This window comes from Apodemus sylvaticus, chromosome 11, assembly GCF_947179515.1.
Source record: "Apodemus sylvaticus chromosome 11, mApoSyl1.1, whole genome shotgun sequence".
NCBI classification, from domain to species: domain Eukaryota; kingdom Metazoa; phylum Chordata; class Mammalia; order Rodentia; family Muridae; genus Apodemus; species Apodemus sylvaticus.
Genome location: NC_067482.1, coordinates 37,880,629 through 37,897,890, shown reverse-complemented (window position 1 = coordinate 37,897,890; position 17,262 = coordinate 37,880,629). Strand labels below are relative to the sequence as shown.

The following is a 17,262-nucleotide window of genomic DNA, read 5'->3' as shown; positions in this document are numbered from 1 at the left end:
TCTCACACCTTGAATGAGCTACTCACAGACAGAAGACAGAACCAGATGGAAGGATGGTTTAAGAACAATGCTCCCCAAAGTCACATAATGCACTTTGATTTCAGTGTACGGTCTGAACATGGAAAGAAAAAAGAAAAAAGCAAAAGGAGACATCTTGTGTGTGGGGGGGGACTCACAGCAGTTGACCTCGTCAGACTTGTCCACACAGTCATGGTCTCCATCACACACCCACTCAGCCGCAATGCAGCGCCCGTCTCCACAGCGATGCTCTTTTGTGAGATTGCAATCTGGAGAAAAGGAAAAATCACGAAGATGGGGAACATGTACGGGAAACCCTTAGACTTGTGCTGCTCTCAGTTCCAATTGAAGACACTCACTCTCCAGTTCCATCGCTAATGTTCCTAGGATAGATCTGGCTAAGTTCAGATGCTACCTTCCACCAGGGTCAGGCCCTGGTACTGTCTACCTCCCCGAGGCCAAAGAGTCATCTGTTTCCCAGGACAGGTATTCTAATCATTTTTTCTTTATTTAAAAAAAAATCTATGACTTTCACACTGAGTCAAGTGAACAGAGTAATGCTCTGAGATGCAGATGGTGTTGATGTTGTCTGTGACAAGTCTGCTGTGTTCCTAAGAATTACAACATCTCTCTGGCAAGCTGGAAAGATGAGTCTTCTTATGTCATCCTTCCTGATGCTAAGCCCAGGTTTTCTACTGGATTATCTTAATCTATAGCTCATGTTTGAAAGAACTGCTAAGCAAGGAAAGCAAACCACTATTATTGTTTTTTATGATTTCTTTGCATCTGGATAGATACTCTGCCCCAATCCACACATTCCTGGAATTTGGCAAATAAGAGGTTGAGTTTACTAAGTGACAAGTTTCCTGTCTTAAAGGAAAGAATTTATATACTAGTTTATTTTGATGAGTATTATAACATAAATATAACAGCTCCATAAAAGGCATGGATTTGCAAATAGCAGATGAAAACATGAGAAAGTTTCGTGTGTATCCATGAACATGGCCTTTGTCATAATCTCCTGAGCAACAGTGGACTATAAAGCATATTTTAGAGAAATAAAGTAGAGAATATGGAAGGCATGGTGTGGAGAAAGGAAGTAACCACAGAGAGGAGCTTGGGCAGGAACCAGAAGACCTACCTGCCTTCAGTCCACCAAAGACAGAACAGGGCAAGAGCAACCCAAAGCAGCACTGTGATTTCTGCTATTTAATGACTTTGTGACATCTGCTTATCTTCAGGGGCCTTTGGTATTAACGATTCGTTTTTATACATGGACACTACACACCAGCATGCCCACATTCTGAACTGCCCCTACTGTGGCGCTTTCCTGACCTCCCTTTTCCCTTACTTCAGTGGAAAATGGAGGAGTGTGGATTAGATGAACTGTATGGGTTCTTCATACTAGATTCTGTGATAAATAAGATTCCAATTGTCTTTGTCCCCAATAAAGTCCCACATATATGGAATCACTAGTGAGTGGTTTGTACACCTAGAGTTTTCAATATTTTATTGATTTGGTGAGGGGAAGTTAGACAATATTTGTAGAAACTACCAAATTTCCCAGTTTGGTACCATTTTCTGACCATCTCCACTCCAAGACTTCTTTTGCTTCACACTCCGATTCTTTCTAGCATCCCTTTAGAGAGTCTCTAATGCTGACCCTGTTCAACATTTGTCTTCATTCAAGCTTTCTCTCTGCTACATGCTGCAAAGGTCCTACTGTCAATAGCATATTGCATAAAAATATAAAGCTAATCACAAAGCTAAAAAGATCAATCAGTCAGAGTTATTTGTTCTGGTTTAGTTTCAAAAGACACAATACAGAATTGACTATGCTCCTTCAAAGGAAGGTTTGTGCTTGGGAAGACAAGAAATCAGCATTTGTACATAAAACCAATTTGTTATCCTAATTTTTGGTGAACATACTGTGCAAGGAGTTGCTACAGTGCCTGGAGGTCAGCTGCTCTGGGGGGTGGGAGTCTTTGGTCACATGCTGTACTTTGTCATTTATCTCTGAGCACAGTTTTGCTCAGGAGCTCAAAATCCAAACACAAGATAGCTCTAGCCAGGAGAGAGACAGAACATGACACAGACAAACACTAGCACTTTAACAACCATGTTATTTTTCTACTCCACTTCTTTAATAAGCCCTTAGTGTGACTGTTAGGCCAGAAGTAGGATGCTGGTCCATAAGGTAAAACTGAGAGCAGTGTTTGGACACACTCTTCTTTCTAGAACAGGAGGAAGTTTGTTGTTGTTGTTTTGTTTTGCTTCATTTTGCAACTGAAACTTCTAGTTATTTAGGAAACAGACAGATATTTGTTCTTGGTCATAAATATCTGTGTTTGGGTTTTTTTTTTAATGAAATCCTTTAAGGAATCAAAGCTACTTACCACAGTTTTGCTCATCACTCAGGTCCCCACAGTCATCATACCCATCACACACGAGGCTGTGGTGGATGCACTTGCCTGTGTCACAGTGAAACAGATTCCCGCTGCAGTCTGCAAACAAGGCAAGCTACAGATGTGTCATCAGAGCAGAGTAGATGCACAGGAGTATCTAGTTGAACAAAGGCTAGGATGGGATAGAAACCCTGATGTTGACCTGACCCATGCCTATTGTCTTATGGCTAAGGAGTTAGAGAAGCTCACCAGCTGGCAGAACCACTGAGAACCTGGACCATGCCACTGAGTCCCAGGTCAAGAAGTACTCTTGTCTCTTTTTAAATGTCCTCATCTGACTTTTACTTTATGTTGCCTGAAAGATCTTTGACAATCAAAGATGAGAAAAAAGACTTTCTTGGGACACCATAGTAAGTAATGTAGTCTACGTTTACCTAGAATGGCGGCTTTCTAGGTGGAAGGTATGTAGTTCTTCTCTGTACACATCTCCTTTACAGGGAAAGTCTAGGCTGGTGTAAATGCATTGGTGCCATAGTCATCCGTGCGCATTGTAGGGCTGACATTTCTTTCTACAGAAATACCATTGCCTCTGTCAGTGGGTGTTTTATACCATCATCCTCAAGTAAGTAAGCACGTTCCCAAGACTATGGTGGTAAAATGAGACTAGGTGACATGTAAAACTTAGAAAGCTTACATTTAATGTGGAAAAAATGCATGCATGGAAAGGATTTTGTGAGCAAGAATTTCTGGAACAAAGCTGTGACTAGAAAGACTGGGCTATTAGACTTCAATGATGTGGGGAAGTTGAATGTTGAAAGCCCAGAGCCAGACTATCTTGGGCCGTCTTTATCACTATTACTTGATACTTATTACTCTCTCTTCATGTGACCTTGATGACCACTAGGTAAATCTTTTGGAATATTCAAATAGACTATGAGTTTCCACCAACCAAATGCTCAGTTAGCATCTAAGACCTATAGCTGAAATTTCCCTGCTTTTTCTGTAACTCACCTGTCTGATGTTTCCACCGATGTATTTGAAGCATCTTGACTTAAATTTTTTATTGCTTTGTTTCTATAAAATTTCATGGAACTGCTACCATTTTGGAACATAGTACTTCAGTAAAGCTGAGTCTGTATTGCTGGATATTTGGCTACAGAACAAACCATCTTTTGTGCTACTTTGAGATGAAAGCTGATTCTTTTGTTGACAGCTTATCAATATTATTAGGAACACAAGATTTGCCCTTGGGTAGTATAGAACTCTTATATTAGTTCTGACATCCAACTCTACCAGTCTCTAAATTGCTGTCTGAAACCAGAATAAAATAATAATAAATAATGTTTGGGAGGACAGTTTAACAAAAAATGAAATGTGAAAGATCCCAAGCCAATTCAAGGAGGAAAAGGGCCACTTGTGTCAAACCTAGCAGTAGAAAATCAGATATCAATGTAGAAATTCTGAACATTAACCACCAGCTCAAATCATGTATAAACATTAGCTCAGAATAAGTCACACACCTAAATGAATGAGTAAATATTATAAAACTTCTAAAAGAAAACATAAGGAGAAAGTCTTTGTGACTTGGAGTAGACAAATAATGCTTAGATCAGACATCAAAAGTATAAGCTATTCAAAAGTATCATTGACAAAATGAAAAGACAAGCAAAATTGTAGAAAAGTAGCAATAAAACATACTTAGGATTCATATCCAGCATGAATACACACACACACACACACACACACACACACACACACTGTAATAGTGTAATCTAACAACTCAATTGCAGGTAGAAGACTTGAATTAAAAACCTTTTGCATCATGTAATAAGGATACATGCTCTACTATATTCATAGCACCCCTATTTATAATAGCCAGAAGCTGGAAAGAACCCCAAAAATGTGGCATATATACACAATGAAGTACTATTCAGCCATTAGAAACAATGAATTCATGAAATTCTTAGACAAATGGATGGAGCTGGAGAACATCATCCTAAGTGAGGCAACCCAGTCTCAAAAAAACAATCATGGTATGTGCTCACTGATAGGTGGAAATTAGCCTAGAAAATTGGAATACCCAAAACATAATCCACACATCAAATGATGTTCAAGAAGAACGGAGGAGTAGCCCCTGGTTCTGGAAAGACTCAGTGTAGCAGTATAGGGCAATACCAGAACAGGGAAGTGGGAAGGGGTGGATGGGGTAATAGGGGGAGAGAAGAGGGTTTATGGGACTTTCGGGGAGTGGGAAGCCAGAAAAGGGGAAATCATTTGAAATGTAAATAAAAAATATATCAAATAAAAAAAGACCTTTTGCATATAAGGAAGTGACTAAGTACATTAAAGGTGCCCAAACTTCCTAGGTGTCAAAGAAAGGCAAACCAGGACCACAAAAGGATTCTATTATACATCCAATGCCTATAACCAGGAAAACAAAAAGGAAATCCAAGTAATTGTAAAGATTTTGCAAAATAGAAACTCCCACACATTATTGGAGAAGATATAAAAAGAACTCCATTGTTGAAAGAGTTTGGTACCTTCTTATGAAGAAACTGAAACCTTTTCATACAACTAGTTTATGTTTTCTATTCTTAAGACTTTGTCCAAGAGCATTTAGATGTGATTCATACAAAGACTTGCATGTGGATACTTATAGCAGCCTTATTCATCATAGTTAAGAACTGGCAGAAGTCCAAATGTTCACCAACTGATGAACAGACAACTTAATAGAGTACATGATTACAATGGAACACTATCCAGAGATTAGAGGCCAAATGCCTGGGATATGTGACTACATTGATTAGCCTCATAATGTTATGCTTAGTGAAAGAAAACAGCATCAAAGTCTTCATACTATATGAGCCATCTCTAGAATTCCCAGAAGACAGCACATTTATAAAGATGGATTTCAGAGCAGTGGATTCCAGTGTCTGGAGGGTTAAGAGTGGGGGTTGACAGAAGACGGATGGGAGGGAAGATCGGAACAAACCGAAGAACTTGGTGATTGAATTGTGATGATGTTTGTACAAGTATTCACTAGATTCTAGTGGGTGAAATTTACAGTATATACGTTATACCTCAATCTCTGTGAAGCCTTTCTTCCCATGTTGAATAACTGGGTTTCAGATATGCATTGTCCTTTTTTTTCTTACTACAACTAAAAGTGTATTAAGTGCAAAAATAGGTTATTATGGGAAGGTTGTCCCACCCCATTTAAAGCAGCGTGTTTTTGTTTTTCTGGTGGTAGGAACATTAGGGAATCAAATACTCTATTTAGAATCGGATTGACCTAAGAGCACACCAAAAAATTTCCAGAACTTTCTGTGTCCTCTTTGAAACTCATTCTGGATCTTTGGTAATCCATACTAAAGCATCTCATCAGAGATATTTTTAATAGTAGCTTTGGGTTGGCTAAACTACTTCAGAAATGGAGAGAACATCAGCTTTTTTTTAAAAAAAGAAAAAAATAAATTCACATAGTTGAAGGCTCAGTTTCCACAGGCAGGACCTCCTGGTGAGAAGGTCCTTTTCAGAAGTTAGATACCAAATTAGCTGCACTTAGAAATCAGCCTGTTACTTCCGTCCTGCCCAGGGGATCAGTAAACACTCAATACCCAAACCAACAGCACAGGCAGCCAGGAGCCCACTGCTAACAGCAAAGATCACAGTGGCTCCTTTTATTTGAGTAAATGTTTATTTGTGCTGAAAGGAGATGTGGTCATCATAATTTGGGGCCAAGAAATCATAATTTTCAAAAGGTGCTTGGTGCTATTTTCTTTCTTAGTTCAAACATAATTTTTGCCTGGACTTAAGTTAGGTGTTTTTGTACCTCCAGCTTTTTTTAATTATTGCTGCTGTTGTTGTTGTTATCAGAAAACTTGATGGAAAAATGTTTCTTCTGAAGCTATTTCATGTAAATATTTACTTCAGGTTTGCATCTGATAAATAAATATACTATAGACCTTTGTCCCTCAAAATTATCATTAAATTAAAGCTGAGCACTAAGAAACAGAAAGCCTTTTCAGCAAGGACTTCCTTTGGTTTGGTTTCCTTCCATAAACACAAGCTGATTTGCCTCAATTCAAGAAGCAAGCAGGGAAAGCTTAGTTTACATTCATAGAATTTTGGAAAGTAAAGGTTATTTCACACAATCTTCTCACTGTGAGATGACCAGAGAGGTTAAAAGACTTACCACGGCACTGCCTTGTCCCTTGACAGACCTGTAAGGGACTTGGTGAATACTGAGGACATCTGGAGGAGGGTCCTCCCTGCCACCCTTCTGGCACTTCTGATGGAGAAACTCACAGTTGCTTGCGTGGGAATGGCTGCTTAGCCTTGATTGAAAACCACTACACATGTGTAGCTTTCCCATCATGCTCTCAACTGTAGCAGTGACAATGTCTCCACATACTGCAAAATGTCACCTACACATTTGAGAACCACTGTCCTAGCACATAAACACAGGCTATAGGTGAAGGGACTTAAAAAGAGAGGATTGGGGGTTTAGAGAAATGTGGCATGGCAGTGTAGGGGAAGGGGCTGCCCAGGCGGGCCCATGCCCCAGCACCTCTTCCCTCTGAAGAGGCACGGTATAGAATAGAGTTTATCAGGGTAGAGGTTGCAGGTTACGGGGGGGGGGGGGGGGGGGGGGAAGAGAGAGAGAGAGAGAGAAGAGAGAAGAGAGAGAGAGAAGTGGAGTAGAGGCCAGCCATGTGGAGAGAGGGGGAGGGGAGGAGAGCCCAAGGGGCAGAGAGGTGAGAGTAGGATGAGGGAGAGCAGAGAGAGAGAGCAAAGACCAAAGAGGGAGAGGAGGGGCAAGTAGCCCCTTTTATAGTGGGCCAGGTCTATGGGGCAGGGCATACCTAGCTGTTGCCAGGTTAAGTGTGGGGTGGAGCTTAGACAGAATACCAACAATAGGCCTAACCCAAACCCTCCTTTCCCTACCAGTCTCTCGACATACCCTTGTTCAAAATGACCCTGTTTTCTAAGTATAGAATTTACATCACTGCATTTACATCATCTTGTTTGTTTTTTATGACACTTCTTGTATTATTCTTTTCAAATAACATATTTGAAATGTCATATTAAGTACCTGATTTAATCATTAAGGTTTAATGGTATCTGAGAAAGACTATAAATACTCCCTTCTAGGCCTGGTACAGCAACTGTAGTCTTGAAATCACATCAATGGCCTGCACTGGGCCTGTCAACCTTCAGTCATGAACGAGAAAGGGGATCATACGGTTCCACACACCCTGACAAAAGAGACTGACTACCAGAAGTTTCTGGAAGGGTGGAAGTCATTGTCTTCAGTTGTGCTTCCAATGATGACCTCACCAAACTCTGATGGTACCAAACCCGAGGTTACACAGATGCCACCAATTCAAATCATTTCATCACAAAACAAAGCAGAGAGTCAATAGTGTGAAAGGGGTACGTGTAGGAGGCAGGGATTGACAAGGGCAGAAGATGAGAGTAATTAGATTGCATTCATACATAAAAGAAAATGTCAGAGGCAATTTAATTAATAAAAAAGGAAAAAGAAGGTTTGATGTTCTCTGTGTTTGTGTGTTACTCCCCTGATTAAAGATTTAAAAAAAATCTATACTGAAAGCAATCGAGGTATAATGTATCTTCTCACCGGGTTTCTACAAAACATATCTACTACTAGGTTCACAGATAGATGAAATTTTAGAATCTGTGAGTGTTTGGCTGAGTCAGCATTTCCCTAGAGCCACTATATTAAGGGAATTTTTGCAAACATTTGAAGCTCTTTCATTACTTGTCAAATGAGGCACTTTTATTAATCAGATGGGACATTTTTAGTATCTACACACATCTTTATTTTAGGGGAAAAGATTTCTAGAAAAGAGGTTACCAGAGACATGGTGATGGTGGGCGCACACTTCATTATCTCCTTGGCCACCATGAGGGGAGACGCTGGGCTCTACTGTGCTCTTCCTCCTTGCTATACTGCCTCACCTCAGGCCCAGAAAAGCACCAGAAGCTAACCATATGCTATCATCTCTAAGACTATTAGCCAAAGAAACCAACAACCAAACAAAACACAACCCCACACATACACCCAACCCACCACATAGAAATAAAATCCTTCCTCCTTTTAAACGGCTTCTCTTGGGTATTTGTTGCAGTCATGAACGACACAATGGAGGGGACAGAGACTAACATAACATTAGTGACAAGCACCACCACAGCCATAAACCCCAGTGTTCTTGAGGAATTAGCCCATGCCTATATAGATTTTATATCCAAGAACTCAATTCTAGAGACAGTCTTATTTCCACTTTGCTCATGAAGAAATGGAGGCAAAGAGAGATAGAGTTGTGTCCAAGTTTACAGAATCAAGAATGGTAAGGATAGAAATATAGGAAACTGAACAGCCTAAGTCAAGCACACACAATACTGATTGACATATTATATGGCACTCCTTACAATTAGGTAGCCACTGTCATCACAAACAACAGCAGCAACAAAAAACAAACAAACAAAAACAAGTTCACCAATTTTACTCAAAGTTCAGAGAAAATGGTTTCCAAAAGTATTTGGTTGATTTCATGTGCCAAAATGTATAAAGTCACAGACCATGAATGAACCCAAGCTCATCTGATCTTGAAAGCTAGCAGAATCAGGCCTGATTAGTTTTTGGAAGGGGGAACTTTTTGAACCAAAGTATGTGAGCTATTTTCTTTGGGACTTGTTTTTGTTTTTAGATTTGCTTCTTTTATTTTAAGGGTATGAGTGGTCTGTTTACATGTATGTCTGTGTACCACATGCATGTTTGGTGCCTTGGAAAATTCAGGAAAGGGCATGAAATCCCCTGGAACTGAAGTAATGGATGGTTGTAAGCCAGGTGCATGATGGGAATGAAATCTGGGTCCTCTCCAAGAACAGCAAGTACTCTTTACTGCCAAGTCATCTCCTCAGCACTTTGAGGATTTTAAGCAATATATACCTATAAACACCCATTGTGAGGCAGTATTAGAAGCCCCTGCTTCAACTGTTCTTAGAGATGGTTACACAGAAGTCTACAGTACATTACCATCAAAAGAGATGAGCCACGTTCTGGTCCAGGGCCTACAAATCAAATTTCCTGGGCACTTCCGCCTAAACTCATGTCCAGGAACATGTGTATCACTTCAGGGAGAGGAGTTGCTTCCTGGAGATGCTAATGCAGTGAGCACATGCTGAGGAAAGCCCAGGTTATAGACACAGCCTACCTTGAATAGCAGAATGGAAAAAAAAAATAAGTTTTCCTCAGTTTTACAAAAAACTTTCTGTCATGAAACTAAGATTGCTCCAAGATGTTAGTAGTAGTTTTATTCAATAAATCCTAGCGAATAGCTGACATATAAGACCAAATTATTTAGTAGAGAAGGAAAGCAGTCAGGGGTTCTCACAATGACACTGTGAAGGTCAGTTACCACCCAGGACATGCTAGAGCAACTAGAAAGAAAAAAAAAAAACATTTTCTTGTCATATGAGTGATGAGGCCATGGTGTAATTCACCAAATCTGAACTCTCATGGATAAGGCCAACTCAGAAGCAGCACATAAGACAGAAAACGTGTTAAATTTAGAAGCTTTCACAAGTGACAGCAAATCCATCACTTTGATCACTGGTAAACTTCTTCATTGCCCCAAGCCTCTACTGTCTTTGAATGAAAGAAAGGGGTTCATAGTTCCTCCAGAGCTGACAGTTCAATTATATCCTGAAGGTAAACACCTCTAGCACAGCTGATGGACAATTTACCACAGTAAGTCCTTTCCCCTGCTTCCAATGAATTGAACAATGCAAGAAAAGAACAAACCACCTAACTTGCTTTTAAAAGAAAACAAGTGCAGGGTAAGAGGACACATTAGCTTCCCGTCTTTTCTGACCGTTCTGGACCCTACCTGCTAGGATATAGGCTCTGGGCATTTTCTCCTGCTTCCCCCAGGGAATGCTTAGCCATACTTCTCTCCTTCTCAATATCTGCAGCTGTGGTACCACTCTGATTTGCACATAAGCCCTACTTCAGACACACATGGTTCTCACAAGAGGGCAGTAACAAGAGGAGAATAGAGGGCAGTCGCTAGAAGCTCATGTTGAAATGCTGCACACGTTGAATATTCAGGCTCAGGAGATGCTCTCCAATGGTCAGAAACAAGAGCATGCCAAGTTTTATATGTTTCACTATGGGGTTTTAGAGAGACATTTGCTAAAGGGTGTATTTTCTCAATGGGCCATATCGTGCCATTTTGAGGTATAAATGCAGTACCAGCTAGTAGACATCTTTAATAAACAGTTCCCAAGGCATTGCCATGCACCTTCTAGAATAGCAACACCTTCTAGAATAGCAATAACTTCTCATCTAATTGATAACTAGGAAAATTGACTCCTTCAGATTATATCTTTTTTTTATTTACATTGCAAATGATTTCCCCTTTTCTGGGTCCCCACTCCCCGCAAGTCCCATAAGCCCTCTTCCGTCCCTCTATTCTTCCATCCACCCCTTCCCGCTTCCCTGTTCTGGAATTCCCCTATACTCTTGCACTGAGTCTTTCCAGAACTAGGAACCACTCCTCCATTCTTTAAAGACTGTAGTGCAAAGCACTAACAGCATTGACAATGTCTCTCAGCACCAGAGAGAACAAAATGACGAAGCCAGTGCTGGCCACACAGGACTGAAGGCACGTGTTGACCCTGACTAATGCCCCAGCACTGACCACAGCAGGAGATAAACGGGAGATTCTACTGCATCCCCATCAGAAGGACATAATCCAGCTGGGCCTTTCAGAATTCCTTCCTGCAGTCATTTTGAAGAGTATCTTCTGCTAATGTAACAACAATAGTCTTCAATGTAATTACATAGGCTAAAAAGATGTCTTACATGTAAATTTGCATGCATTAAGTTTTCCCGAAGAGAAAATGGCATGGTGTAAAAAAAAAAAATCAATATTTTACTAAGAATAACAGGCTTCAAAATATATGTATCATAACTTAATTTCTATCAACTGCCATGTAATATACAAAATAAATAAATGTACAAATAAATAAGGGTGAGAATTCACAGGAGAAAAAGGTTGAGGACATATAGCATTAAACAGTACTGATTTAAACTGAGCAACATTTCTCAAACCTTGAATTTATCAGCATGTGTTGAAACTCTCTAAGAAGCTGACATCCCCTAACCATTTATTTTGTTTTGCTCAGCCATTTTTTTTTAAAAGCTTGTATACTATGAAACCACATTTTGGTGAACAGCGCTCTGATACTACGATATGCCACCTGCCCAAAAATTCCAGCGAACAAGCATCCTAACCCTCCCCTCAGGGAAAAGACTTGGTACCTGGTAAACAGGACCCTCTCAACTATGGCGGCAATCTCAATCTCTCACCAAGGCTGGGCGAGTCTCCCAGGAAGGAAACACAGCTCTGCCCGTGCTGACCATGACTAATTAATTATACACAGTATACATCGGTAACAGCAGCCAGAACACAGAGACTCAGTTCTGCTTTGAGTATAGAAGATGTAGTGTAATGATCAAGGTTAGTGTTTTCCTTCTGCTTGGTAAGTGCAAAACAACCTGAGTCAGAATCCATACTGGACAAACCACCAGCATATTCGGTCAAAATGCCCAAATAAATTAAATCATGCAGTAGAAGGGTGATTGTGTTTATTAGAGGGCTCACAACTATCAGCACCACTATCTCTCCAGCTAAAGGGAAACATAAGCCAGCAAGAAGCTTTGACTCTACTGAGCCACGGATGTTAAGAATCATTAATATAAAAAGGGTTCCTATTTTAAAACAAACAAACAAAAACTTCTTTAAGCAATTGGCGGCTATACTCAGAAAATTTTCAAAACAAAAACAAAATTCCTCATCCAAAGAAAATAAACTCAACCCCTCCTTCCAACGATAGCATAGCTCTACATAAAAACAGTTTATTCTCTGAGCTGTTCCTTTGGGCATCTAGCTGCAGGGGTACGTATAAACCCAAGCCTTGGAGCAGGGTACAAACCCAGCCTGGTGGCTCTGGGGGCGATAAACCTATTGGCTCACTTAAGAATGGCAAACCAATAGCCGTCTGCTATTGGCCCGGGTGTCAGTCGGTATCCGGTAGTGCAGTGGCGCAGGTGTCCAGGCTCCACAGTAGAATCCCTTCCCACCCAGATAAGCCCCACAGGGCCTGTCACCTACTGCAATGAGCCTCGTCACTCCAATCGTCACAGTCATTGTAGCCGTTACACTGCAGCTTCTTGGGGACGCAGAGCCCGCTGGTACACAGGAAGCTCTCGCCCCCTCCGCAGAGCGCTGGAAAAGAGAGGGGGGGCTGGATCAGAACATGTTTCTTTATTCTTTTAAACTTAGGATAAAGAGAAAAAAATTGAAATAATAAAAGGTTCCTTTGGGATTTGACAGATTTGCTTCCAGGTCCCCTCACTGCCACTTGGCCACCATTTTCCATTTAGGCTTGGGAATGCTTACAGTAGGATTATCTAGAAGTAACCCAAACAGCTGCTGGAGACACCCAGGTTACAATTTACCAGAGGTTTTGCACAAGAGGTTTGTGTGTTCAGAAACAATAGAGCACTCAGCTCCAACAAGTGCACAGTTTATGTAGAGAAAATGCCCAATGGGAAGATGTTTTCCTAAGCGATTGCAAACAATGTGAAAGCAGAGTATTATTGACTGAACAAAACAGTTGCCTCTTAAAATGCTACTGCATGCAGCTCAGAGACGGTTCCCATAAAAACAGACAATTGATGTGCTCTGGAATACGGGAGCAGAGACCCGATGCCCTGTATTTGAAATATATTTGCTTGCCTTTACAAAAGGTCAGTTAAAGCGTAAGGGTCTGTTTGGGCATAGGAAAAGTGAAACCCTACTTATTAACCAATAATACTTACTATGGTTTCATCACAGACAGTGACCAGTTAAATTTGACTACTTTTTTGCTATTATCATGATAGTCCCTTTTTCTTCTTTAAATTTCAACAACTATTTGACCACTTGAAAATTACAATATGTAACAAATTTCAGATAGAAAGTCAGAAATACTATCAAGAAAGGTCATTAAACACAAAGGAAACTTTAACCAAGCAGATACAAATAAAGTTCCTCGTGTGCTTATGTGCATTGGGTACCCTTTAAACTATAGAACCTTTGACTCAAAAATCTGATTTCTTGGACTTCGAGCAAAGGAAATTAATATCAATACAGACACGTTTGACTTTAAGGCTATTCATGCCGTCCTTACTTATGATGAAGAAACCATAAGGTAGCAATTATATAAAACACAGGGGCTGCCCAAATCAATTTGGCAAGTCTATAGTGAAGAATATTGTTCCTGTCACTGAAAATACACACCACAGGAAAAATATCAACATCTTGGGGAAAAGCTCAACATACTTCAAGTGAAAAAGGCACCAGCTGGTGTTAAATAGCATATTATAATTTGCCACAGAGCAAGGACAACTACTGTAATCATAGCTAGTAAAAAGACTAAGGGCAATTTTTATTTTGTTCCACTCTGAATTTTACAAATATAGTGATCAAGCATATTTCTCTAGTCAGAGAAAAATGCTATTTTTTTTGGAAAGGATGGTACAGTTTTAGAATAGTAGAAAATAAAATCATCAAAGCTACCACGCACCCCAGTCACAGGGATGGTTGCCTGATCACCTGAAGTATGTATTCCTTGATCATGTGACCCTTGTACCCTTGATAGTGGGAATTGAGAACTGGATAACTCTTTGGTATAAAAATGGAAATGAAGAAAAGAACAGAGCAGGAGCTGTCGCAGCTCCCAGATGGTCAGTGGCTGGCACTTAGAAGGTTCTAGGTTAGTATTTGATGGGAAAAGCCACATAAATCCCCAACAAGGCCATATGTCATCACAAAGCCTAAAGAAAATAAGTGATGCTATATCAATGATTTTCCCCCCAAAGCTCTCATGAAAATCAGTGTTTTGATAATCAGATAATCTCACAATATCAATAATAAAAACGTGGTTTTCATTGCATCTTATAGTTTCAGAATCAGTCTAATTAATTACATAGTGAATCTCAACTGCCGAAGTGCTCAATAAGTTTGTTATGTACAGTGTCAGAGAATTTAACACATGTGTGAATGTATGTACTAAATATAAGTACAGGGACAGACTCCTAATGGGCACACAGGGCACCAGATATAAAATGAAACAATGCACAAGGACTTTACCAGCTGCTCTGTGCAACATCTTCCCTCTGGAGGCGAGAGAAAATTGTCAAGGGGTGTCTATCCTATTGTGGGATTGGTTCCTTACTATACAAACCGTGGAGTGCAAAAGTCCACGTCTACCTTTCCGTGGCCGCCTCAGGGAGCACTGTATTCCCACCTATGACTCTGATGAGTCCTCGGGAAATGGAGCGGAAAGCTCACCATCAACTAGTTCCTGACTTCCAGGGCACATCTGGAAGTGTGAGTTACACTCACGTAAACATGACTTTAGTGAAGCCATTACTTGGATGTGATCATCTCAAATCTAGATGAAATTTAAATCCTACCACCACTGGTGCTGACTCTCTTGTCCTGGCTGATTCATCGGAAGGTGACTTCTTGGTAGCACAACATTCGAAGAAGGTGGGCCAGTCTAAGAAGGTTAGGAAACATCGAAAACAGTGTCCTTCTTCTTTCTTTGAAAGTGCGTGCTTAAGTCAGTCTCGAGAAGACAAATAGTGCCCATTTTCTCTCATTTGAGGTTTATATGATTTATAGTCATACATAATGTATATATATCTGATATGAAAGTAAAGGCAGATTTGTCTAGAGAGCAAAGGTGCGTAAGGGTGGGGAGGGTGGAGAAGACGGAAGGAGGAAGCGGGAAGAAATACACACAAAGTGCATCGTATACCTGCATAAACACGCCCTTATGAAATACAGCATTGTGCACATGGACACACAGATGGAAAAAAAAACTCTAAAAGAAAGTCTTGTCATCAGTGTCACTTTTAAAAAACTAGATTATAAAGAATCTTTTCTGTTTGACTCTTGTATGTAGAATTTGCCATTTCCTTGCATAAGCTTTTCAATTTACAAAAAAGAAGCTATAAACATCAGCTTCGAATTCCTAAAATCCAAGACAGACGTTCTCGATCTGACATCCTTGAGGGAAATGGTAATTTACAGAGAGATGAACCAGAGTGCCAAGAGGTTAAGACAGCAATGGCTCAAAGCTATAATGCTAGTAAGAGGATTTTTAAAAAGTCAGCCCAGAATCTTGAGGTACAGACTGTAGCCCTGACCTCCACACCCCACCCACTCCCCTGTTCTGCTAGCAACTTTCATGCTGTTAGCTGAGTCTGATTCCAGGTTCCTGGGTCTGAGCCAAAGTTCCAATTGTCTTTCTTTTTCTCTGTAAACAAAAGACAGATGTCTATTCTCCAGGTGAATCGGGTCCAGATGAAGTGACATTCCACATTAGCACTGGCTTTTTTGGAAGACATCCTAAGAGAGCACTTAGCAAGTTTCTGCAGAGGTTTTGCCATAAATTTCCCTGTCTTCTACCAATTGTCTTTTCACAGCCTTTGAATTATCACTCAGATGATAAAGAGAGATCATGAGGAAAGGCATGCTCTACCATCTCAACACTGCATACTGCTTCGTCTGCAATTCTACAAGGAATGTGCTGAACTTAAAGTCAATCACCAGCAGATCAATAGAATAGTCTTTGATTAATTAAGATGAGATTTACAGAGCACCTTCCTAGCCTAGTCCCTATGGATACCTCAGTAAGAAAACAAAACTGCCTTCATCAAGGTTGCATGCAATTGGTCATCACCTGATTGAAGGCGTCTCAACACCTTTGCTGAATTCTCTTTATTCTTGAGACAATGAACGCTTCTGCAAGAACAGCAGTGTTCAGTTATGTCCAATGAGATCTACTTTCCACATCCACGCAGGGTGGGGTTGACTGTAAACCACCTGGGCTTCAGACTGCCATGGCCTTGGGAGAGGGCGGTTGGCCTTTCTCAATATTCTAGTCTCTGAGTTTCTGAAATAACAGTTTGGAAACCAAAATTCACTGGTAATTTCAACTGCTTCCAGCCTTCCTTGCTTCTCTCTGTGTTTCAGAGCAACACAGATGAGCCACCATGTGGTTGCTGGGAATTGAACTCAGGACCTCTGGAAGAGCGCAGTCAAGTGCTCCTAACCACTGAGCCATCTCTCCATCCTATCGGAGAAGCATTTATATTGGCAAATGCTCTCTTGCTCCAGCGATCAACTTCTGGAGTCCTGGAAATTCCTAACCAACTACTGATTGTGAGGAAGCCCCATCAACCCTTCTTTTGAGCTTGCTCAAAATCTGAAACTCAGGTTTTCAATTCTACCTCTAGAGAGAAAGCTAACCGGCAACAGTACATTTCAACTGGGTCTGCGTAGAGTAAGAGCCTGTCAGGAATGCATTCTACACCCAGCTTGACCTGCTTGGTGTAACTCTTTCCGGTTCTTTCCGTCCAGAGGTTACTTAAGTACTTGAAGTACTTTACAGATAAGTTGCCTGTGGCTGATCCGATCATTGCTAGGGGGAATGCTGTATCTTTATGAGTAAAAGGCAGACCTGAGCTTTGGGATGAAAAATCAGGGAAGAGAGTCCAAGGGTCTGATCTAATTATCAAACATGGGTTCCGCCCTAACTTCTAGAGAGGGTAAGTCATAATACCCGAGTCTTTCCTTTGTTAAATGTTAAAAAGTTATGGGTAGAGTTGGAGTCAGGAGGCTCCGAGGATGGAAGGGGTGAGACTCTCAGGGAGGAGAGAGCACTGCTGGACACTGCTGGGGAAGATAAATGC

The 17,262-nt window shown here is 40.7% G+C and overlaps 1 protein-coding gene across 1 annotated transcript in view; it reads right to left on the bottom strand.

The window, feature by feature from the left end:
• The window catches only part of Corin (corin, serine peptidase), a 200,033-nt gene that overhangs the window by 59,185 nt on the left and 123,586 nt on the right, over positions 1–17,262 (bottom strand). Inside the window, exons 6-8 of the mRNA XM_052199307.1 lie at positions 12,629–12,742; positions 2,415–2,522; positions 177–287 (exon numbers count right to left, since the gene is read on the bottom strand). Coding sequence (XP_052055267.1) covers positions 177–287; positions 2,415–2,522; positions 12,629–12,742 — 333 coding nt within the window. The remainder of the gene's footprint in view (positions 1–176; positions 288–2,414; positions 2,523–12,628; positions 12,743–17,262) is intronic.